Source organism: Lagopus leucura, unplaced genomic scaffold (assembly GCF_019238085.1).
Source record: "Lagopus leucura isolate 7727_CA_CO unplaced genomic scaffold, USGS_WTPT01 Super-Scaffold_100045, whole genome shotgun sequence".
In the NCBI taxonomy this organism is placed as follows: Eukaryota; Metazoa; Chordata; class Aves; order Galliformes; family Phasianidae; genus Lagopus; species Lagopus leucura.
The window spans coordinates 1,118,969-1,144,647 of record NW_024962292.1 but is presented as its reverse complement, the minus strand read 5'-3'; the positions used below and the strand labels follow the sequence as shown (position 1 = coordinate 1,144,647).

Here is a 25,679-nt window from a genome sequence, read left to right as displayed (position 1 = left end):
CTCACTCTATGGGAAGACAGAATGATGCATGATGAACCCAGAAAAGTAGAGTCCATTCATTTTTAATATGACAGAAGCATACATCATACTAGAAAACAAAAGGCAAGTTAATGAGATTTCTACTGGGGAGTTATAAGGTATCCTTGATTTCCCATGCTCTCTCAGACAAAAAACACCTCGTTGGAAGGAAATGGAATATTTTCATAGCATCACTAAGCCTTGTATCTCCTTTACAATCTCCTATAATCACATAAGAGACAAGCTAGCTCTCTTTTGTCTCTGGTGAATCTGATCAAAACATATCCCAGTACCTTGGTGGAGGAGAGGTGGCCCTATGCATTCAACGTTTCCCTTGTTGTGCATTTTGAAAACCAGTGCTGCTTCACGCTAAGTTTCTATCAACTACAGCAAACTTTGCTCAGAAAAAAAGTCCTTCCAGGCACGCTGGAAACAGCAAGGCCACACGTGTTGACCAGCTGATTTTACCTGCTGATTTTGACAATCGCCTCCAAACAGAGCTATTTCTTTTTAAAAGCGAACAAAGCAAACAAGGGCCAGAACAGTCAGACATCTTCTTCTCATGCTCTTTTTCTGCCACCAACAGCGGCTTCGTTTCCCTCCTTCGGGCCGCGGGGCGAGTGGCGGAGCTGGCCGTGGTGCTGAAGCGGGCCTGCATTGCCAGCCCCAGCCGCGCCCAGACAAGTGACTGTAAGCCAGCAACGCAAACCCTTATAAATGCTCCTGGAAAAATAAAATGCTTCAGCTTAAAGTCGGCACAGCATTCAGTGGACGTCTAAGCACTTTACTGTATGCTCTTGTCTCTGATGTGCGTTTGCAGTCACCTCAGAATCAAATTAGGAGAGCGATTATGCATATTTTTTTGCGATTGCTCTGCCATATGTATTTAAGCTTAAAGGTCCAGCAAGATATATCACAAGATATAAGGTCAAAGCATGTGATTTACATGCACACACATATCCAAGCAGGAAAGATGCATCCTGAACATATGCTCTGATTCCAAGAAAATCCGAAGGAGATCTTCATGCCTTAGAGTAGGAGCTTTGGGGTAATAACCATGCAAAATGCATCTCTGAATCCATCCACTATTACTGTATGCTATAACATACACACACACACCAACCTTATCTAAGTTTGCAATTTCTGATATCCATTTCAGGAAACTCCTGATTCCAGCTCCATTAGAGTGGGGAGTTTTGTTTTTATTCAGCTCCTGATTGTTTCAAAATGACTTGATTCACATTTAATATTTTCTTGCATTAATCTAATAACCCATTCCTTCTTGACAAGAGTTTCATCAATAATAAATTGCTTATTCAATGTAATATTTTCTTTTTTATTCAAGAAAGTCTTGCAGCCTGTCCTGAGCAGGATAGCTTCAGTGACGAATGAGAGAAGAAACAACAGGAACATGAATTGGATTTTCATTGGCTGACCTAAACTATAATTAAAAATATCACCTCAGGGATTTAGTGAACTCCACCTACGTGAATTGTGAATGAAAGATAGCTAGAGGGGAGGACTGCCATTCCTATTATCTGGTCTCTTTCACTGGAGGAGTCTACTAGAACATGGAGTGAGCAGACTCCAAAAGATACCAGTGGTGCCCTTCTGATTTCGTTCTTGAAGGAGACACTTCAAACCTCCAGACATCACCAAGGTTAGCAGCAGTTAATACAGAAGAAAGCTGCAGAGGCCAAGACTTTGGATGTAAATAACTTCACACCTGTTCAAAACACAATCTTTGTTGCTCGTTTCAGTAAGAAAGACTTTGTTTTAAGCTCTACTGTCTCAGGGAATAGCAGTAATTCTTAGATCTTTACAAATTATATAGGGGAGGTGGAAGAGGAGGAAATAAGCCAATTGAACTTATGAAATACTGAAAAGTTAGTGAGGTAAAAATGACACTAAGCTATTGCTCTAATTCCCCAAAGAATGTTCTTGGGCTTCAGCCTCTGCTGCAGTTTCTCCACGTGCTCTGCATGTTCAGTACCAGCTTCCTCCAGGCTGCACAAGTATCCGATTAAGCTTTTTATTAGGAACACATGTTGCAGACAGGTGTGTTCAGTCAGTCTGTCAGACAGCCTGGGAACGCACACACTGGTGAATGAGAGAGGATGGATATGGGATGTCCTAAATGTTCTTTGGGCAAATCAGCAAAGCAAGAAAGGCAGAGATGACAAGTGTACCCAAAATTATAAAGAAAAGAAATCCATTCCTCAGTCATCTCAAGTAAATTTTAATAGCAAATTTGAATAATCCTCATGGAAAAGAAGCACTGAAAGTATTGGAGCCGCAAACATTGAGTTACAAGAAGAGCTAAAGAAATAGACTGGCTACAAGTGTACAAAATACATGAAAAATGGGAAGACAAATTTTAGGAGGTGTTACCATTGCTTGTGTAAAATCTTAGCTTTAAACTTACATCCGTCCTAGTAAAAAATTCTGGTCTCTTCAACTCTTCCCTCCAGAGAAAAGAGAAACCTGCGATTCCTTTTTTTCCCCCACCACAAACAATACATTCAGAATCCCCTTCTTCAGTGCAGATGAATTCCATGTTTCACTTCTAATCCAAGCTAAGGAAGCACGTATGTTCTCAGTGCAAAAGGACATACAGATACAGAAATATCCGGCCAATTCACAAAAAGCAAAAACCAGCCTGTGAAAAAAAAACTACTATGACCAAAAAGTCAAATGGAGCAAAATGCTTTGGTTCCCTGACCTCTTTACTTTTTGGATGCAGTCACAACCACTGAAAATCTAGCTTCTGCCAACAGCAAAGCATCTCCTGCGCCTTGCTTCTCACATAACATCTGCTGTCAAATCTTGCATTGCTGCCTTCCTGGGAACCTTCCAACCTGTCAGTTGGAGTGAAAACAGCAGACAGGCAGGCAAAGGGAAGAGATTTCCAATTTCCACCCCATTCAACAGAGCCTCAGGAAAAGCCTAACCCTCCAACTCCCAGAACTACCATATGGATAGCCCAGAGCTACACCACATATTTCAAAATCAGAAATCACTCCTCTCCCTGCTGGCTAGCAAGATGGGGAGATGCAAGATAAATCCTTGCTAAGAATACAAAACAGATTTTTTGGTTGCTGTTGCATTTCCTGATTGGGTTGGTAGGATTACATGTATGGTGACATTTCTATACTAGTACTGATTTGAAGAAGTTTTGTTCTAACAAGTTTTTTCTCTTCCAGTATCTTCTATTCTAAAGCATCAAGCAAGATTTTCATACTGGGCCATACAGCTATTCATATCATGAATAACTGTTGACTGATATGCCCAAGTTTGATCCCACTCCATATTAAAGCAGTCGTTTTTGCCTTCAAGAAATACAGACAAGCTATAAACAAAAGTAGAGTGAGACCTTATGCATACTCTTCAAATATATGCACAGGAGTGGGATAATACAGCCGCAGCAGGAGTCAAGATGACAGCCGTCGCTGTGGTTACCATATGGCCTAGGGTTTGCTTTCTCTTTCCTCTGGCATGTAAGATCAACTTCAGCAAGATTAACTCAACCTTTTCCCCGAGTACACAACACAGTGTACTATAGTCCTCAAAACTCTGAAGGAATTGGTATCCCCAGAAAACAAAGAACACCTCAGCTAGATACTGCATAATTACAGAACACTGATATTGCACTGCTGGATCACGAATCAAAAACAACAACAACAAATCAAATTCTAAAAACCCTTAAAGCAAAACCAACAGAAGAACACAACAATTTTGCCTGTCCCTCCCCCTTCTTAACTGACTATTCAGATCTCAAATGTGCAGCACACAAGGAGGGAATTAGGTCACATCACTGCCCCCCCTGAGCCTTCAGTTCCTAATTTCTGTAGTATTGATCCAGCCCCTCGGCCCACCTGCTGCGCAGTACCTGCTAGGCACTCTGAGAACAGCAGCCTGTAATAAAATCTACCTTAAAATGAGATAAAGGGAACAAAAAATACTGGAAGGGATCAAAGAGTTTGACCCTTAGAGGCTAAAATGGGAGAGAACTGGCTGTTTTCAGCGAAGGTCTGAGTGAGAATATGAAAAAGCTTTCTTTCTGCCTTACCTCAGCAAAGCAGGGAGAAGTAGTTCTATTCTCCCCAGTACGTGACAAAACTATGTATTTCAGAGCTGGCAGGAGCTACAGGCCTGGGGCTTCAATATTCTACTTTTATTACAGGACAAGTAGAAATCTACCTCACTCTGTACAGCTCAGCCCACGTGGCTTTCTTGCATATAAGTACTGTATGCTCATTTCCAGTGTTTAGGATGCAAAAGCCTACTGCAACTGAAGTCCCAGAGAAAAAGATAGAGAAAATATTTTCCCACATTTTATTTTATCTTACAGTTCCCTCTTCTGTTTCTCTATCCGCCCCTTGTGGTGTTCTGTGGATGAAAGGTGAAGGAGAAAACACTCCCAGGGACACAAACTCATACACATCTGTGTGACCACTTAGATTAGGGCCATCTGCTCAAGTTTTAGTTAGCTGATGTAAAGCAAAGGTCTTTCTCATCCAACCTGGGACTATTTGTTGGCCAAGCTTCTATCTGGGGCACAGGTACTTGTGTCAGTCAGATGTGTAGGAAGGATGCTAACAGTGACACTTTGATTTCTGGGAAGTTCTGACTTCACCAAACTCAGGACCGGCACCAAATCATCAGCATCAGTCCTGTTCCAGCTAACAGCTCTTAAAGAAAACAGCTTCTAATCTTTTGGATGCCTAGGTTCTCTCATACAAACGCACTGATGCAACTCGCAGATCTTTTGATTTGGAACACCCTCCCTAAGGAAAACTCACAGAATATTAACGGCCTGCATAGAAGCCAGGGAGCCCATCCAACTCAGGAAACAGGAACTTCTCTCTCTGCCTGGTTTGTGTGACATAGCCAGAACAGAGTCCGAGTCTCTCCTGCTCCCTGCAGTTCACTGGGTCACATGGATTATCCCAGCTAATAGGAAATACAGGATGAAGACAGTGGAAATTTGTACCAAAAATGTGCAGAGAAGTACTTGCAACTCCAGAAGTTTGGAGTTTTCTCTGTATTTCCAACCCTTTATCATTTCATCAAGGCAAGTTACTCCTTTTTAAGCCAAAACTGAAAGCTGAAATGCAGGTATTTCAACTATCCGTGTCAGTTTGTACTTAAGGCCACGGACCACAAAGTAACAAACCAAAGCAGATTAGAAAGTTGTGGGTTGCTAACACCACTGCAGCTACAAAAGGCAAGAGCACCCATGAAATAAGGCAGACAGCAGACCTTTTCCTTCAGCTAATTTTACAGAGAAATGAGAAGCAATTAATTAACAGTGAACATTAAGGACACTGAACTACTGCAGAGTATTTTAAAGACTATGGAAAACTCAGATGAGGAAAGAGTCAATAGAAATATTTAATGCACATCTTAAGTGTCAGCAGAAATAAAACATGCTGCTTTCTGTGGTTCCTTAAAGTCTATTTATTTCACTTTCTGGCAGTGAGGATTTTCTCCCTTTTACTTCTTCACAATAAAAACACATATTTTTGCTCCCTCACCCATCATTAAGTCACACGGAACAGAAGAAATCCTTCTTTAGAAGAGTCTCTGTCCATATTCAAACACAAATTTCCCCACTCCAGCAGGGATACAGAATGATTTGTTATTGGACGGCTGCGTGTGATGCATAATTCTATTAGATTTCTGCTATTCGTTTCCAAATCTTTATAGCAATATTATTCACAAGAGAGAAGAACATTTACAGAAGCTTTTGCAATCAGATGATGTAAAAAAGTCAGTGGAAAGTAGAGACCACTCACGCACCTGGAAACAAACCAGCATCTCCTCAATAACCACCGCCCTGCAGCACTCTCAGCACCGTACTCACCGCAATCAGGATCTGGAAGGAGCTGTGCATGACCTCAATGTAGCGATACTCCAGGGCACAGCCTATCACAGAGATATAGGAGTGGCTGTCCAGTCCTGCGATGCCAGACATCGAAGCCTCCTTCCTTACACAGCCAGGACCGTTTTCACTCCACCACGACTGGTGCCGGGAGATGTTAAACGTCAAGAGCTCACTGTCCTGAGAAGTTGCAAAGATATTTCCATTTACTCTGAGAGTATCTGACACGCTGTATTAAAAATCAATGGAAACTTAAAGTTTTTCACATCCTCGCTCTCAAGACATGCTATCACAGATCAACATACATTGGCCTTATATTCAGTATTAAAAGCATCCTGTAAAAAAAAAAAAAACAAAAACAAAAAACTATATGCTATGGGTCTGTCCTCCGAGCACTGAAAGCAAATCAGAAGGAAATTAACTTCATACCCCCAGAGTGATTTTCAAAACCCAACAGATCTTCCTGTGCTCCTAGGTTTTAATCCATCCAACAAGTTCCCCTACCATTTCAAACTGTCCAATTTCCTTCCACACTCTTAACATATGGTGTTTCTGCCTCTCCTGTTAACTTCATGCACTGCCAGCCTCAGGTCAAATTACCCAGCTGAGCTGACCTCACAGTGATGATTGCAGCTTCTTACAAACACTTTTCCAGGAATTCCTTTTCAACTCTACTTCAGCAGGCTTTTTTGTTTTGCTCTTATCTTTGCTAATTTGATAGCTAATGCAATCATGAGTAGTGCAGGAGTTGTGCGTGCAAGCAGCTGCTCATTTAGAAGTGACAACACACTTGAGAAAGTAATGATACCAGTTGTTATGCCCAAGAGTTCTTAGGGATTTTGACCTTATAGGACACAGCAAAGTCCTCTTCCAAATGGAAAAACACATTGAGAACTAGAGGAAAGGCACAGGAAAGATCAAGCACATCACTGCAGAGATGAGCACAAAGTACCTGGGTGCCCAGCATCACTCCAATGAAGGATCAACAATGCATTTTGGCCGTAGTACAGAATAAGGAATTGCAAGTTTTATTCTGAAGGATAGATTGCCACACAGGTCAGGCAGAGAATCCATGCATCTCTACTGGGTAGAAATAAATATTGGATACATTCCCCTAAGGTGAATTGTTTCACACCTATCCACATACTACCCAGCACTCTCATACTGGAATCCTACATGCTGCCTGCAGAAAAGAGGCAGCTCCCAAAAACGCAGCAGTCCAAGCCTGGAATATTCACACTTCCTAACATGAGAAACGTAGGGGGGCAGCTCTGCAGCCTTGATTCCTCATGGGGTCCAGAGGGATCAACAGACAGAGCAGCTAATCCAGTCTGAATCACACTCAGGAGAGACGGCCCATCTCCACTGCCAGTAGAGGGAGCTCAGCCAGGTAGGCCAGCAGATACGTTTTCTTGTGTATGCATTCATAGCCGGGGACAAACCAGAGTTACAAGTGCAGAAAATTAGAGTGGCAGCCAGACTTGTGAATAGAAGCAAACCGCCCCAGTACACACATCGTGTAGAAACCCCCCACTGCAACACAGATACTCAAAAACAGTTTGCAGAGCTGTTATTAAAATATGCTGCAGGAAGCACATGTTAAGAAATGTGGACAATTAAGTGAAAAGACAGCTGCCAAGTTCCCGACGTAATCACTACAACAGATGGGATGTGTTTTACAGTAGATGGAGGAGGGCACGGAGATGAAGTACGGCACCAGTGCAAAAGCAGTCTGAATAGCAAAGGAAAGACAATAGAGAAGATTTAACAGTTGGGAATGCAAAGAGAGCTGTCTGCGTTTTAAAGGCTGAGAGGAATAATGAGATTGGCAGCTCCAGGATAACACACACAGTGCAAGGTGCTGCGCTATCTACATTTCAAGAGACAATTTCCTCTCTTACATTCTCGCAGTTTTGGCAGAAATGTCTTCAGCCTTCCCCCTCAGCTGGGCATTGCTCTTCAGTGGTCCAGAGATCCCATCTATCAGCTAAATCACAGCTTTTTTGCAAAGCTTGCTCTTTCTCTCTCAGCTTTGCATGTTCTGAGATCCATGGATTTTCCCACCTATCAGCCCATCCCATGCTGTTCTCTACTCCTTTCAGAAGAATTCTTCCGTGTTTGGAAAAAATAAGGAACATGCTTTTACTCTCCATGTCGTCAGTGCTTATAGTTTTGGGTTTGTTTTTTCTGGCTTAACTCTGTTGCAGAAGCAAAGAGCTTGTTTGTGAATTCAGCATGAAAAAGCAGAACAAGTGCTAGGCTGCAGATAGACAGGTGGAAGAACAGGAAGTCCTAAAAGCCTAAAAAGCAGTCACTGTTTTTCACTCACAGTTACACTTCAGCTCTGTCCAAAACTTATCATACTCCAGTTAAGAGCAGATTGGGAAAAAAGCACATTTGAATTCTGAAAGTACAACTTGCATGCTTGAGCCATCCTTTTCACCAATATAACACAAATACTGATTGCACACTAGAGTTGTGCATGCCCTCAGGTTCGCAGTGCAGACACCTTTCTGAGCATGCATCTGTCTGCAGCACTGCAGGGCACAAGGGCAGTGCAAATGAAAGGAGCTCAACAAGCAAAGCGGTGCTGTTCCTTTGCTTGTGTCCCTGGATGGATCTCCTTGGAGGATACCTGCATGAATGAGGCATAATAAAAGAGCATTCAAGGAAATCAGTTAATTGACCTTCTGTTGTGCGGTGCTTGCTAGGAGATGAGGAAAACAACTCTAGGATGTCTCCTGTGGATTGCCAGCTTCATTTGTGAGGAGATGGTTGAAGAGAAATGAAACTATAAAATAAGGTACACTAAAACCACGAGAAAAGGATCAATCACAAGAAAAGTTAGGAAACAGCTGTTTCCTAACCTGTCTGTACAGCATCTGAAGTCTAAACATACTGAAATATTCTTAAAAACAGCATGCAGCTTGAAAGACACTAATGAGTCCCAGAAGGGAGCAAGCCCTGCTGCAGGGAGAGAAGGAGCTGTGTAACCACACTCCCCCTCGTTCCTTGACAGGATGCTATTTGAAGGGCTATCGCTTCCTCTTTAACCTTCAGCCTCCAGAGGAATACAAGCAAAGAGAGATACGAGCTCCTTCCCAGGAGTGTGTTGAAGGCCAGCCAAAAATCACATTTCTCTCTCAACTACTGTAGCACCTGGTTGCTATCCATTTGCCATCAGTGTGAGAAGGAAGACGACGGCACTAAAACTGTTGTGCCTGCCTTTTAGCAAGCCTGTTTTGTGCTCCCAGCTTCACCCCACTGTTTCCCATGGGGAAACTCACACCTAGCTCTGACACTCAGGGAAGACAGATGTGTTTTGTAAGCTTACTTCTAAAAAATATTCTTTTTCTGAAAGCTTTTTAAAAAAGCATTTTCTAAAGGACTAATCAGAGATGCTTTTACATCTAGTTAACGGCCTTATGAATTCCCTCCCCAGTATTTCCTTAATTACCAGAGAAGACAGCATTAAAATGGCTCAGGAAAAAAGGTGAACCCTGTATGAGAGCCCCCAGAATTTGACAGCAGAATCGTTTTACATCTTTTAACTTGGATGGGAACATCAGATGGGGAAAAGTAACGTTTTCCTACAGAACATCACATGTAGTGAATAGCCTAATCACCCTGAGACAACAGAGAAGTGCTTCTGTTGGTTCTCAGCAGGCTTGTTGACCATGCCACAGCACCTGGAGGGCAAAGCTCAGGCTTCCAGTTTCTAAACTGAGGTGGAGTTGAGGGGCAATTGTAGCTATGCATACATTTTATCCATCCTCCTCTCAGGATTTATTCAGGTACAAAGTCATCCCAGAGACGCCATCCAGATTCTCTGGAATAAAAATACCTTCCCCCTGCAACCTCCCCTCGCCCCCCCCTCCATCATCTGGCTCATAAGTGTTTCCTTTTTCTTGTTTCAAGAGGAGATTTAGACCACCATGTCTCTGAATTCAGATCAAAACATTATGTAGACTTGAGAGAATATAAAGGAGGGAAGGGGAAAGAAACAAAAAAAGAAACCATCTTTACAAAATGAGTAATTCCAGGGAGAAGAGACAAAGGGATCAGCTGAAACACACAATAGCAATTCCTCAATAGCAATTCCTCAAGCCTCTCCGAGCACTTCTGAAGTTCATGATGAAGAGTCTATCAGCACTGCAGCTGGACAGACCAATGCTCATATGTCTTACCAGCATGACTTTAATTATTAATTCAAAGAGACAACTCATACCAGGGTGTTGCAGCAGTGTGCTTTGCAGCAAGTAGGCAGCGTAGCATGTTATTTCAGACACAGCCTACATATTAAGAAGATAGCTTCCAATGGCTAGGTAGGCAAAAAAAAAAAAAAAAGAGAGAGATTAAAAGGAACAAACCAGAGGAAGAAGAACAGCAGTCTGAAGAGAGGGCTATCTGGGAGTCCCACCAAGCACAGTGATACAGAGCAGCATTACTGACCTTGTAGAGACAAAATTTCCCCCACACACTACAAGTGTGCTCAGAACTCTGAGCAGAGGCAGAGCTGCCAAGAGCCTCTCAGAGGTATAGCACCATCTCACTGCTGGTGCTGAGAAGCAGCTTTTCAAATCCAGATTGCTGCATCTCCTGCCTGCTCGCTGGCAAGGCACTTCCAGTAAAGCTGACATGCTGACACACTTAGAGGCCTTTCCCAGCAACAAAGGAAGTGTTTTCTTAAACACCTGTGCAGACCCATTTGTGTCTGTCCACCTAATGAAGTTTTCCTATGCCATACTTTGTACTCCATTATTGCTACTATGAAAAGATGGCAAGATAAGAAATAACAGGATAGAAAAAATAGAAGTCAGGCCAGTTTAGCTCTTCCAGGAAATCTAAAATAGATTCACAGAGCAGGAAAGAACATTTTCCCTCTAGATTTAAAAAAAACAACAAACCCAAACCTTAAAAGGTAGTTATAGCTAATGATTAGGGGATAGCAGCAGTTAGCAAGTCACTATAACTGAACAGAGGCAGCTGGAACAGCCATCCTCAGGGCTTCTGTGGCCAGCAGAGAGCAAGCACTGCTGGAGGAACCTGGAGGATAAAGCACTCTGGGAAATGTTGGGAAATACAGGAGTAAATAAATAGAGGGTGGGCAGTGACAGACAACTCAAAGGAGGAAAGGCGCAGGGCAGGAACAATTGGTTGAGAAAGGAAGGTGAACAGCAATCCCCTGAAGTGCTTTTCAGCAACCACACATCTACCAGCCCATGTACTATGGATAACACTGGGTCTCTCAACCCTTACTCTGACTTGTCTGTGGGCTGAAATAGGGCTTCATCTCACAGAACTCACAGCTGTGGTGACCTTGGTTTCTGTTTATTCATTTAGCCAGGCACCCATGCAAGCTTTGGTACCCACCACAGCCCTGTCTCACATGGCATAACCCTGTCTGCAGCCTGTACTCCCTCAGCACAATGAATGCGGGTTTAGTCATGAAAGCAAACAATTTTCTTGCTATGAGTGCATATGACCATCTGTAACACTATGGTGCAATAGAAAACACAGCAATAATAGCAGGGTGGAAAAGTCCCAGGATGCAGCATGCAAGGATAAGCCCAAGTGCAGCAACCACAGACACAGAAACAAAGGAAAAACTGCTTAGCCTTGGAAGGCCTCAGGTATACCAGAATTTTTAGCAACATATCCTCACCTCCATTGCCAACCCTTAAATGAGGGGATCCTGGCTCCACCCCTTCCAGTCACTCAGGAGCTCTGCATGCAGCTGAGCTCCCCTGTGTTAGCCCTGCCTTCCCACCATGTGCTCCATCACTGCTTCAAGCCATGACAGCATTTCCACCTCACCATCATAACTATTTCCTCAGTTCTCCAGGCACATCCTAAACCTGTTACAGAAGAACCACTTGAGTCCTTTCACCCCTTTGTCAGCCCATCTGAGTTATCACCTGTTTCAGTTGCACTGGGCTGCCATTATCAGCCACTAACTTAACAAACCCCATCCTTTCTAGCTCACTGCCCTTCCTGCATTCTGTCATTATAAATTAGCCAGCTGCTGACAGATCTCCCTGGCAGGCGGCCCTTGTCAGGAAAGCAGAGGGGCCAGGCAGGAAGACTTCCTTCCCACAGGCTCCTCAGGAATCAGAGGAAACAGCACCTGAAGACCTTGCTCAGAGTTATCAGCTCCTTAAAACCTTGTACGTGGAACAAGCAATTGTGCAGTGCCTGTCTGAAATACTCTCTGACGTACCTGTGCTTAGTTTAGTAGTTAATGAGTTACTCTTTACCCAACCAGCATCACTACACTGGAGGCCTTCTTCTAAAACTTAGAATCTAATCTTAGAATTGTCTTGCTTACTGCAGGACGACTTACAAAGAAAAGAAGGCATCGTATTTCTGACAAGAAAATGAAACAACTCAGGAGGAATAGAAAAAAGGCTGTAAAGCATTTTACCACAAACAGCATTTGGTTTTGTTTTCCCCACTAAACCGGCAACATGAAGCTTTCATTGCAGCCATAGAGAGCCCACCACATCAGTAACAACTAATACAGAAGCCCAGATCTATCAGAAGCTCCCAATCATAGTGATCATCCCACAAGCCAAATAAAAGTTCATTATGCACTGACTTTGCTGAAACAAGCCACAGTGCAGAGCAAGGTTATGAGGTGAAGCCCCTCTGCAGTGGAGAAAGCAGTTTTTCATGCTGTCTGAATTGCAGAACAGCAGCCTCACCTCACCTGATGTAGGGCAGGTTGGGATTAGTAAACACAAACAATCAGCTGGCTGGAAGCAAACACTGCTGTCAGGGAAGCTCCCAGAGCAGTTTTTCTATGCCATTATTTTCTCTCCTAAGGGAGCTTTAAAACAGATAAGATTTTGTTGTTTTTTTTTTTAATTGGCCACAGCCAAGATGAAGATCATCTCAGGCTGAGCTTCCAGCTCATGAGTAATCGCTGTTTTGGGCAAGAACTCTCTCAAAGTTTCTATGGATAATTGTGAGGGGAAATGGAGATTAACTGAAGAATTAAGAAGTTACATGTTCTTATCTGCAAAGGATTTATGCTGTCACTCACAACTTACTGTAGGTCTGTTAAAAAAAACAAATGAAATGCTGTTCCAATTATGACTGCAACTTAGATACATGACCTGAGAATTCAGGCCAGATGTAGAGTGCTCTGAAGTGAACCCATAGCCCATAATCACCCTTAGTCCACTAAGCTGCAGCAACACTTTGCATGCATTGCTCACAGCCCAGGCTTAGCTTAGGGCTCGCTTCCCATTTTTATTATTTCTGACTCACCCCTTGTTAAGCAGACAGCAACAGTGAGCTCATTTCATCTTTAAAGAGCTATCTTTGAAGAGACACAGTAGCTCACAACTCCCTTGGACAGAGGCCACTGTAACTAAGAAGGAAGAATTAAGACAGAGAAGCCACATCACCGAGGCAGTGTTCAGAGATGCACCATCCTCCCCTATGTGCTTTTATTTGTTCCCAGAAGGTGTAACAGCAGATCCCTGGCCCAGTGCATCCACCACAGCTACCCCATCCATGCTGTTGAGGGACATCAGGTCTTCAGCAGGAGGTAAAAGATAAAGAGATACTAGAGAAGAAGTTCCAGCAAAGTTCTCAGCCCAAGTGAGCCCAGACTGAATCCCCCTGGACCTCTCCTCAAGAAAGCAAGCGCTCTCACTGCTCCCCAGTGTCTTCCTCTCCCATCGCACACCTTCCTTCCCAGGTGCTATCAGATCACAAGGGGATCAGCTATAATCCAGTTAGCTCACAGCCTTCCTCAGCCACCTCTACATCACAGCTAGGAATTAGCCCTCAAATGCCATCTTCTCTCAGGATAGCTCTGCTGACAGGCTTGCCCTTACCTTTAAAAAGCAAAGACACTTTATCCCATACACCAATGGGGCTTATTCCAGCTACTACTTGCACTAACCAGCAAAGGGCTCCCAATGAACTTTTAACCCCTCATTCTTGCCATACAATAAGCATTAATCCTCCACCACAAGTAAAGCAACCAGTATTAGAGAAAGCAAGGTTAGTTCCCAGGTAGCCCCCTCCCCCTTATCTCACTACTAAACTCTGTTCTCTTTGCAGCAAAGCCTGGGCTTGCACTCACAGAGTTCACACTCACCTTTGAGAGCCCTCCCACTTCTAAGTAAAAACAGATGATGAAAATGTTCCAGGTGACCCAAACTGCAGTCCAGATGGCATACTAAAAGAGAACAGGAGGGAGAGAGAGAAGCAATAAACATGAGGAAGTCACTGGAATCAGCTTATATATATATACATACATATATTTCAGCTGGGGGCAGTTAAATGCACTGAGTCAGCACCGTCATCTTTTTCTGTTCCTCTGTTTCTCATATGCAGAAGGTCCTCTACCTAATTAGAGGCACGGGTGCAGAGTGCTGGAGGAGGTAGAAGAGCTCCTGCCACATGTTTGTCCAGCACCTATTTCTCCCTCTTTGTTTTATGGTGTCTTTGTGTTATGTGTACAAGCAATAATCATCTGAAATCTTCCAAGTTTGGAGCAAGTACAGCAGAAATTCCAAACACTGAACAAAGTGTTCTTTAGCACAGCCAGGCACCTCCTGCTAAAACTGTTTGCAGTGCTCATGCCTGATTTCCCAAGGGCTTTACGTGGTTCCTCATCACTTGCTGTGTCCCACCAGAGGAAAGGCTCAGAACAAAGCAGATATTACTTACCACCACTATGTAGCGAGGTCTGTACTGAATGGTGCCAAACAGGCCAAGGATAACAATGATGATGTGGAGGAAGTTGGCTAGGATAGGGGCCCACTGGTATCCCAGGAAATCAAACACTTGCCTCTCTAATGCAGCAAGCTGGAAGGGAAAAGAAAAAAGAGAGTTATAGCTTCAGGACTCACAACGTTCATTCTCAAGGTTTTTACATGCTCCCTGAGCAAATCACTGCAGCAGCTGAAGTCATTACTGCCATCCCAAAGCAATTTACTTCCTATGAACCAAGTCAGTAGCACAGAACATGTATCTACATCCCCCTTCTTCACACCCCTCCCTTTCCCTCTTGTGGCTCAGCTAATGTGGACCATGAGCTCCAGTTCCTAAGTGGGGGCATGTCCTCTATTCTATGCACTTTGCAATGGGGAGGCAGCCCTGGCAGTGAGACAGTAACACCTTAAATGGCTGCAACAGGACTTTCAAGAACTCATTTATCAGAGCTTTCAGCATCACTCCATCATTCCTGACACCTCTCAGATTTCTGCTCTGCAGCACATATCCATCAAGGTGAGAGGGAGGAGAAAACTCTCCCTTCTGCCTTCCCCCAACAGAAAATCCTGCCATCCTGCAATGAAATTCTGCAAACACAGTGGCTTTCCAGGAGGACACACTGTGTTCCCTTCCACTGCTAATAACCTGATTCAAGGCTAGTACTATGTTCTAGAAATAAAACTCCATCAGCACTGAGGTGCTGGGGTTGCTTTTCAAGCCTATTTGCATTGGAATGTGCTTTTCATTTGTAACATACTGTTTGTGTATCAGGCAAGCAATTACTTATCTGGTTCTGAATCACTGTGTTATGCATGCAGCTGTAAGAGCAAAACCAGCACCCAGTTGCATTAGCCTTAATTTCCCCACCACCTTTAAATGTTCTGTCTACAGGTGAAACAGAGAGTGGAGAGGGCAAAAGGGCTCCTGAGACTTTTTCAGCAGATTTCAAAGAGCACCTTTTATTGCAAGATTTCAAAGCGTTTAATTATCAGGGTAGCATGCTGCAATTACATCATGACTTTTCATGTTTATTTTCACCTAAATTTAACTATTAATTAGACATTAAGTGCTGGATGATTCTTGTCTGCTATGTGTAATCAAGTATGAGATGTGACATCTTTTCCTGGTTTGGCTTTAAAATGGCAGCCAGAGGCCAAGCACTGGGACTTCTGTAATGACTTCTGGACATGAGTGGTTGCAGGTCCCCATCCCACTGCATGTTAAAGGAAACCACATCTATCAGAGGGGAGCTCCTTCTCGAATCAGCAGGGAAATCACCGTCACATCCCTTTGGGGCTAGAAAGATATTGCAATTCTCAACATTATCTTGGAAGTTCAACAAAAATCTCTGTTTCAAAGAAATCCATATTGGCCCTGGGTAAGGGAGATCAATCAGTAAGCAGCTTTCCTCATTGGCATCTCTTCACCAGCAAAGGGGTATGGAGAGACCAGGAGGGAACAGTGACAGTCTCAAAATCTGTCTCATCTGCAAATGAATTAGCTTTCCCTTTGAAGCAATCCTGATCAATTTGAAGTAGCAGGAAAATACCATGAGATGTGCATCGTGGCTGTGTGCACCCTCTGGGCCAGCACAGGGCAAGGACAGCTCATGTCACTGCTGTGCCTGGTCCCCCCGAGGAGGGAGATTTTCTGTATCTCATCAGAAACAGCAGTAAGAGGTTAAACGCTTAATCTTTTAGGAGGGGATTAAGGCACATACCTTAATGATATTTGGAAACTTTGAATCCTGACTGGCTGGCAGTGGGTCACTTGACTGTGACCGCTTCATCCAATCAGGCATTTAATTGGCTTTGTGTGTCCCATTAGTGTGAGAGCATGTGTTGCACAGAGATGGCATGGCTGCGTGTCACTGAGCCAAGGGACTTTGTGTTCTGCACAGATAATGCTCTGCGCTGCTCAGCTTCGCCTCCTGCCTTCAGGCCCCCAAAGGGGATAAAGATACAGTCTGTATATATTAGCACTCAAGAATCAGGACATCCATGTCTAGAAACATGTTTTCTTCTCACAAATGAATATTTCTCATTAGGCTTTGTAAAAGGGGAAAGCTTGCCCTTTGGCATCTTGATGTTTCCTGGCTTGTTTTGACCTGGGAGACCATTGGGTTTTGAACAGAGTGGTACCCAACCATCCTGAAGATCATGATTCCCATGACCACAGAGTGAGAAGAGTTCTTTCAGGAACTGCAAGCTAAACCACCTTTGCACAACTCATGGAGAGGCCACTCACCCTTGGTCATACTGCACTTTTCCCAATGATCTCGGACATTAGCTCCAGACCATATTTTCTTCCTACAATTGCCCTGATCTCCAAGTTGTTTCTGTCCTGATTTATGTGGTTCTGAATTTATGTTCCTTTGCTCTTTTTCCTGCATTTTTAAACGTTCCTGTGTCCCTGAGAGTTGCAGAGATGATTCAGCTGTGCCTGCCTGCAGTTCAGCTAAGGGAGCAGGAGCAGTTGGTGTGATTTAGATGATGTGAGCACTCAGACAAGGTGTTTCCTCATTTATATGAACAGAAGCAATGTTACGTAGGATGGGCATTGATGGCAAACTCAAATGTTGCTGATGAAACTCACTAGCACTATATTATGGACATGCAGGTGGTTAGGCTGTGCTGCAATCCAACTGCTAGAAATGCAAAGTTACACTGAGCTGGTCCCTATCCCCCTAGGAATCCAGGATAATTAAGAAAACATTTGTTATAAATGAATAGATAAACAACCGTTTCACTCATTACACTCCAGTTCTGTGTGCAAAGCATACACATTAAATGCCACTGAGATGTGCAGGTACACAGGGCTGATGTTTCACTAAGCTGGCCTGGATCTGGGCTTGGTAATAGCACAGCAGAGCTAAGGAATGCAGTTGTACCCTTCCTGCCTGGTGCTTGCAGCTTGGCAGCAATGGCAGGGCAGCTCTGCCCCTGCCCACATATGCCAACAGACCTGCACTCTCACACTGAGCCTCTTTGCAGCCCCCTTTGGTGAGGGAGGGAAATGCCATATCTTTGCTGTAGCATTCTTTATAATGGATGATTCATGCTATTCTATTGAGAAACCCTATTATAGTCTAGAGGTATTGGTTGTAAAGAGAAATTTCACAGATTGTGGCACAGGTTTCTACCCATTCAAAAATGACAGGACCTTTCCATCAGGAAGAATAATTTTTTCTTCTTTATGACTATTCTTATTAAAAAATAGTATTTCTTCTGCTCTTTTTGCTTCTCTAGACCATAGAACACTTTTACCTTTCACTCCTTGAGTTAAATGATTTGTTGCTGTACTAAAATCTGAATGGTTGTGGCAGGCTTCCTTCTCCTGAAATAAACCCCATTTCTGCTGATCCGAGTGAAACTGGAACAGCAAATGAGCATGAGAAGGGCTCGTTAGCCAGGCAAACAAAATGAGCTAAAGCTCTCTGTTGGGCTGCCCTTCACTGATACAGGTGGGAAAGAGAAGAATGGAGAGAAAGCAGAGTTTATAGCACACACACTGCAAAAGGTTCTGTGAACCAGCTAGAAGGGATGTGCTCATGGTCTTCTCAAAATGTGGCACAGCTTCTCACTGAACGCCCCCCTGGTTTGGGATGGGTCTGGCAGGGCAGTGTCACCGGTGGATGCTGATGCCAGCAGGAAACTCTGAGCCATTCAGCATGGGCTGGAGGTGGCTTGTTTAAATTCTCATGATCTTTTGGATCTCAATAATCAAACCTTCATCTTCTGTTACTCCTGTCACATTGGCTAGCTGGGGAGCCCAGCCTGATCCCCCTGTGCCTGCACACTGCTGAGGGGGAAAGGATGCAAACAACTCACAGCTACCTGTACCAGCTGATCTCCATGCGTGCACCTACAGCTCAGACACAGGCAAAACGTGTGACATAAGCCCTGTATTTACTTTCCCACCTGCCTGAACTGCAAGAGTCCCCACGCTGCTCCCGTGGGTCCCACCATACCCTGCTACATTCAGTCTGTCTGGCTCAGTCCCCATCCGTTGACTCAGCTTTTGACTTCCTGCCAACTGGCTTTGCTTTTTAAGGAGATGCTCGTTGTTTGTCTGCTGTGCAAACACTATCAGGGCGGCCAAGACTTTCACTGAAAAAGGTCACGGGCCTTTTCTTGAGGAAAAAATGGCATTGATTTCCTGCGGTATTTTGGTTGATGGCTTGAGTTCAGGGCAAAGTCACAGCACTGCTATCCCTGTGAGACATCATATACAGATGAATGTTTGAGTGCAGCTAGCTGAAACAGCAGGAAGAAATTAAGAAAGCCTCAGATGTCTCATTTTAAAATCTATCTATTTAAGTTTTGAACACAAGTATCTTTTTTTTTTTTTTTTTTTTTGATTCTCCCAAAACAGCTCAAGTTTGGCAACGCTACATACTTGTCTGGTTTCATGGGTAGAAAAATTATGGAGTTAAACGGTAAGCTTGCTTTCACCACAGTGACTGCATTTCTAAATAAATATTAATGGTCTTAATAGCTGTTTAATTAAGTTTTTCTGAAAAAGAGCAATTCACTGAGCTGCTGCTTCACATCCCCCTAACTGATGGGCTTGTTTGCTGGGTGCCGCGTCCTTGCCTCTTCTGAAGTCAGCATCTCACGTGCTAATGCACGCTGCATTCATGAAACCTCATTTTTCTTCAGTAAGTGTTGTCAAGGAAACCTTCCTTGGGGCCTTGTGATCCAGCTCCCTTCCCAGCATCCCCTTCCTGAATCACAGAGGTCAAGAGACTAATTGCACAGGAGGTCTCTGGTTGTCACTTTGTCTCTCAGACGCGTTTGGTCCTTCTGGCCACTGGATACAATAAGCCCCATTCTTTGCTTAGCGTGGTGTGTTCCTTCCCCAGGAGCTGTTTAAACCCCTTCTATTCACGCAGACCTCAGGGAGGCCTCCAGTAGCAGACCTTATATCCTTGAATCATTTGTGTTCCATGGTCACTCCTAGGGCTGGGGATACAAACGCTTCCAAAGACAAGGCTGCTGGAGGAGCTCCCCTGCAGGTGGATGCCCAAGTAGCTCTCAGACTGCTCCATGCCATAGCTGAGGATCAGGTCCTGCACAGAGCCTGAGCAGGCTTAGCCCCTCAGCGTGGGTCAGCACAACCTCCTATCAGCATCCTGCTGCCGCACAGTGCAGATTTGCATCCTCACCTCCCCTGCCCTTGCACATTTCTGCTCTGGATTCTCCCATTCTGAGAGCTGGCACCAATGTTCTCAGGAGTGTCACTGTTCTGACCTTGACTGCTGTGCTTTCTGTCACTGATGTCTTTCACAAACATCCTGGCTGCAAAGATACGTAATTATTCAGTCCCACATGCCTGAATGCTGCTTAGCATTCCAGGAAAGGCACAATCCTCAATAAACACAAGGGATGAGACTGGCACTGAGGTATTCCTGGCTTATGCTTAGAATCCAGCTTTGAAATGACTGGGGCTTCCCATTACCCCGCAGTTCATGGTGCCCTACCAAAGGGCACATCCCCAGGTGCAGCACAGCGCAGGGTTGTGAATAGGGCAGCTGGGAGTACAGTTGAATGGCTCTTGCACTCAACATTCAGAGGAGAAAAGAGGATGTTCAGCACTGCCTTTCTGAATGGTGTTCAGAATACAGACCCTGGGAAGAAGACCGCTTCCTAGGAAGAATTTTTCTCAGTGAAATTATTGCCCTGTATTACCCAAATGCTCCTAAATTGGTGTCCTGCTTCAGGCCCATTCTGTTTTGCAGGACCACATCCCCCCGCAGGGCTCAGCCTGATGCCCGAGGTGCAGGCAGGTGCTGCACAGCAGGATCAGAAACTTGAGCTGCTCTACTCCCTTCTCTCCTGCCCGTGCCTCCTGATAGCATCTGAGTCCTGCACACTGCTGTGATTGCTGATTGCCCAGATCAGCAGCCAGGCTAAATTAATAAGCAGGTACTTTTGTGATCCAGGCAAAAAAAAAAGCACTCTGACAAGAATGAGGAACTTGTTCTATTAGAAACCTACATCAACATTCAAACCTAAATTTCCTAAACATAATTAAATTAATCAGTTGTACCCACAACAGCCCTGCCCCCAGGTTTTCTCCTCCCTCAGTGTCACAGCTCTGTATTGGCGCTGCAGCCTTGCAATGGAAAGAGAGGGCAAAGGAACAACAAGGAGATGACTGTATGCAACAGACACAAAGATAATGAGTTTCTTCAACAAGTGCCTGATATTTTCCTCAATGAGATGCCCTGTACGGCACAGCCTCAGCCCAGGCTCTGGCTTTCCCTTCCTGCTGGAGGACTTGCAGCCCTCCCCCAGCCACCTCCTACCAACAGCGTTGGGCTTGCAGAGAGCCTCAGTGCAGGGGAACCTTCTCACATCAGTAGCACAAATTTTACTCTTGAGCAAAGTATATTGAAGATGTGCCATTAACTCACCAGCCATCTCCCTCGGGAAATCCTCTACCATTTATGAAGCCATCTAAACACTCAAAAGGCTGTGAGGCAGAGTAGCACAGGAGATCAGCAGGAATTTAATTCTGTAATAGATTTATTTCCCACCAACCAGCCATTATACTACATGATTACTTCTGCTCTGCCAGGGAGGCTGCACTACGTTTGGGTTTGTTCTCATGGCAGGGATGCAGGGAAAAAATGAAAATTCTTGGAGTTGTTGGCTATAGGAACTGACCCTATAACTCCTATCTTAAGCATGGTCAGCTAAAATAGGTAGGTAGCACCTTGTTCTTGCATCTGGCTGCTGGAAGAAAAGAGCAAGCACATCAGGGGTTGGATCAGGATTCACAGTGCATATAGCTCACAAGATAGCAGCTGGACACACTTTACACAGAATCATTGGTATCCTTGTTACCTTTTACACATTTATTGAAAACTGCAATTTTATTTCCCATCTGCTTACTCCACAGTTGAATTATCAAATATTCTACTGACAGTTTCCCAAAGGAGGAAGAAACTCTTGCTTCAGGCTCAAAAAAGCCAAGCTCAGTTCTTCTGTCATGTGCACGCAAGAGGGAGGCTGACTGTGACACAGAGAGCATCTCCCACCTTGAGCTCCACGCATCAAAAAGCTCACGTCCTGTGCACCCTGCATGTCTCACTCCCAGCTAGCACCTGCAGCTCACAGAGACCTACCAGTGTCTTGGGAGCAAGGAAAGGGTCTCTTTGAGACCTCACTGCAAACAACAGTGAGAGCTGGAGCAGCTGAGCCCCTTAATTAGGTCATGGCTGGATCACGGGTACGGCACTTGCACTGCCCAGAGCCTCTATAGGAAAATCACATCCTAGCTCTGCAGCTGTGGCAAAGCTCAGAAGGGGAAGGACATCAGAGCAGGAATAATTCTTCAGAACTTTGGCCACAGGAAAGTGCAGGGCCCTGTTTCAGTCTGTGCTCAACAGCTGGCTCCCTCCCTCCCTGACACTGGAGATAAGTGGTAGCGTTGCTTTAATTTCCTCTTGCTCCTGCTGCAATGCCAGATTGCTTGGATATTCATAAACAGAAGGGGTTTAATGAAAATTATAATTAGAGCCCTGTGGTGCTCTCGCAGGTCGCCTTTACACTGGGCTGCCTATTTACATTACAAATCAGGCCGGTGTCACTGCAAACTCTGCTGCAGGAGAAAAGGATTCATTAAAAGGAAAGTACAGAGCTCGTGAGAAACACAGGAGAAAGAAAATGATATTGTTATTATTAATAATCTAGGAAATTGGGAGCTGCCATGGTCTCACTGCAACTTTGCTCTGAGAAGAAAAGCCCATTTGTAATCATCCTGCAGCAGGCAGGGAGATGGCACGGCCACCCAGCAACTTCCACCAGTAATTACAGTACAAACGGCCCCTTTTCATAGAGCGTCTGTTTCTCGTGGAAAGCAAAGTGGCAATGAAGATTTTATCTCCCTCACCGGGATGCAGAGAAGCCCTCTTAGCACTCCAGCCTAGCTGTGAAGTTGCAGGCATAGGGAAAGACAACATGTGAAGCCAAAAGGGATGGATTCTCTGTGATGTTACAGCTTTCTCGTTCCACTTGCCAGCAGCTACATATGGTGCTTTTTGCCCTGCTGTAATAGCATGAGCAGCAGCTCCTCGAGACAGGCAGAAGCCCTCATTCTGGTAAGCATTGGAGCTAACATGAGGCACAGTGTGCAGTCCAGTGCTGGAGATCAACATAAGATCTGGGCCCAATTCAGAGGGAGAAAAGAGCCCGTGGGCGCAATGCAGAGGCTGTATGTGGGCACACCAGCACTCAGCCTGGCTCCCACCCCAGCCAGCACAAACCAGTGTGTTCCTAAATACATCTCCTGGGTTTGGCTTACTCCATCAAAGTGGTCCAGCAGAGGTGTTAACGTTCTGTTTCCACCTATACAGTGAAATTAGAAAGAATACCCTCATTTTGCAGAGGTTGTATTTGTAAAATTCTTCTTTAATATTTCATATTAATGCACTGGCAGGAATGGTACCATCGTTGTAACAGAGCTTCTATTGGATGCCTGCATGCCCATAGTGATTACCAGAGGTGGCATTTCAGGTTGGGAACCTTTCTGTTCCCCATCTCCTCACCCCAAATCCACGCCCGAATCCCCCAGGTTCAGCCCAGTCCCAGGGCGATGCACCCAGAGCAGATCCCAGCAATGCCCAGCAAAGGGTGCTGAGTCAGTTCGCTGCCAGACTCCCCGCTGCTGCTCACCCCAGCTATTAATCTCACCTTGCCCTCTGCAGTCGGAGGACATCACTTCAGTCTCATAAACAGCTGGGAAGTCAGAACAGAGCAGATGAGCTAATAGTGCAGAGGTATTTGGTTAATGTATCAAAACTGACTCAGGAGACTTTCCCTTCTGCACGTCGTGGCAACATGCAGAAAGTTTTCAGGCAAATTAGAAGCCGGAGTATTTTAGGAATCTGGCCACAACCCGGCCAAGTGATTTGCTTGCATTTCATGCACTCTATTGTCAGTGTAAAATCACTCATACTGCAACAGCTGAGCTGTAATCATCACTAGTAACAAACTGTTGTTCGTGCTCTGCCAAAAAAAACCACCCTAATGTGAAAATGTGCTTATCCTGGTTAAAAAAGGGCCACAAGTGAAATTCCCCGTGTAAAATTGTGTTTGAAAAAGTTGCCATTTTTGCAGCTGAAAAATAAACATCAGTGAAGAAATCCTGCCTGACTGCCCCCCACAGAATGCACTAACAAACTGCCAGGCCTGTCATCAAAGCACCAGGTGGGAAAACACTGAGAAAAATAAGGAATATTTTGGAAATGAAAGTGTTTAACGGGCCAGCTTCTGCTTTCGGTAAAATGCTTTTGACAGGAAGGGTTTTAAGTTGAAACAAACAGGAAAACAACTGTTCTGTTACAGAGACCGCCCAAAGCTTTTGGGTATCTCAGGACTTTTCCAATAACCACAGTTCCCACAAACAACCTCCCTGCTACAGAGTGGCAGGAAAATGAATCAATCACTATTGATTTTCATCATCCCATCGCTTCACCGGGTGAAAATCAATCCTGCTTATAATTGATTCATCGCTTTCGTGACTGCAGGTAACACGTGCAGCTCCAATGGCCTCCCTAGGACTGCAAAGTGCAGCTCTTAGGTCTCCCCCCAGCTGTGACCCCAGCAGAGATCCAGCTCTCTTTTTCTTAAGTCAAGAAAAAGCAGAGAACAGAGACACATGGACTGCTTCAAATGGAAATGGTGAAGTTTTGGCATGTCTGGTTGAAGTGATGCTGAAGGGCAGCTTTTCTCTATGGTGGTTTGACTGAGCAGCTCGGGGAGCACAATCTGCTCTGGGTGGCTGAGAAAGAATAAGAGTACTTCTGTGCTACAAACTGGATCACTGCTGGAAATAAACACTACAGGGCAGAGAGGGTTGGGTTCAAAGCACAAGAATGAGCCAAGTGGAAGTCAGGGAGCCCACAGTGTTCTGCTCTCCCCATCCCCACACCACCACATGCTCCTGTGGATGTCAGCTGTGCTGTACTGGAGAGGGGTTTGATAACACGAAGGATCCTTATCAAAGATTTCCTGGCAATAAAGTATTGTGCTAAAAAAAAAATAATAATCCCCTAGATTTAACAAGTCCTTTCATGTGTATTCATGGCATCAAATGTATTACTTTCTGTGCAGTGTTCTTTTTGTTTTTTGCATTTGGGCCCAAGCAGATGATGAAATGAGACCCATGACATTCACTTTGATGGAGGCGAGCTGCAGGCTTTCCAACAGTGTAAATAAGGATTCAGTGCCTTTTAAAAAGCGTTATTTTAAAAGCAAAGCCCTTTTGAGTGAGGGCTCGAATGGGGTTATTTTCCACATGACCAAGCGTCAAAAGGAAAGCAGCAGCCCCATCCATACTCTTATCACCCTTCCTGAGTCACCCACTGGATAGATTTGTCACAAGGTGAAATAAGAGCAAGTCCTCGATTTATTATCATTTTCTACTTGTCCTCCCTAATGCAGCTCCTGCCAGGATGAGTTTGCTGTGGGAAAGTGGAATGAAACCAGGCCTTTCAGTGCAGCTAAATAGGGCTGGGGGAGGGTTTCTTTCGGAGGGGGAATCTTCCTCATTATGAGTGGAAAATGTGCAACACGGAGTTTTCATCAGATGCCGCCCAGCCTCCCAATTAGGACGGCTGAGACAAACAGCTCCGTTATTACATGCGACTGTTTATACAGTGTCACTCAGCCATTGTTTATTTCATGAGCATAATTTATCTCTTCTGTTGTACTACCCAATTTGTTTGGACTTCCAGCCCAGTTTCATCGCACACATCCTTTGGCCTCCCACCAGCCCGCTCCCCAATTAAGTTTCTGAGCGCACTGCACAGCGGTCCCCCCTCCCTTCCTCTCTTCCCCCCCCTTGTTTCCCAGCTGATGTCTGCATCCCCTTCTCACTGCAATGCTCCCCGGGGCTCCTATCCCAACCCCTCTGGCTGCCCGCTCCTCAATGCCTCATGGTTTATTCAACAGTCAAGCTGCATTTCTCTTTTCCCTCTCCCTTTTTTTTTTTCTTTCCTTTTTTCCCTCCCCCCCCCCTTTTTTTTTCTCTCTCT

General features: G+C 44.6%; 1 protein-coding gene across 1 annotated transcript in view; it reads right to left on the bottom strand.

The window, feature by feature from the left end:
- Positions 1-25,679, bottom strand: part of NKAIN4 (sodium/potassium transporting ATPase interacting 4) — a 47,225-nt gene that overhangs the window by 10,556 nt on the left and 10,990 nt on the right. Inside the window, exons 2-4 of the mRNA XM_042884797.1 lie at positions 14,591-14,728; positions 14,016-14,096; positions 5,885-6,082 (exon numbers count right to left, since the gene is read on the bottom strand). Coding sequence (XP_042740731.1) covers positions 5,885-6,082; positions 14,016-14,096; positions 14,591-14,728 — 417 coding nt within the window. The remainder of the gene's footprint in view (positions 1-5,884; positions 6,083-14,015; positions 14,097-14,590; positions 14,729-25,679) is intronic.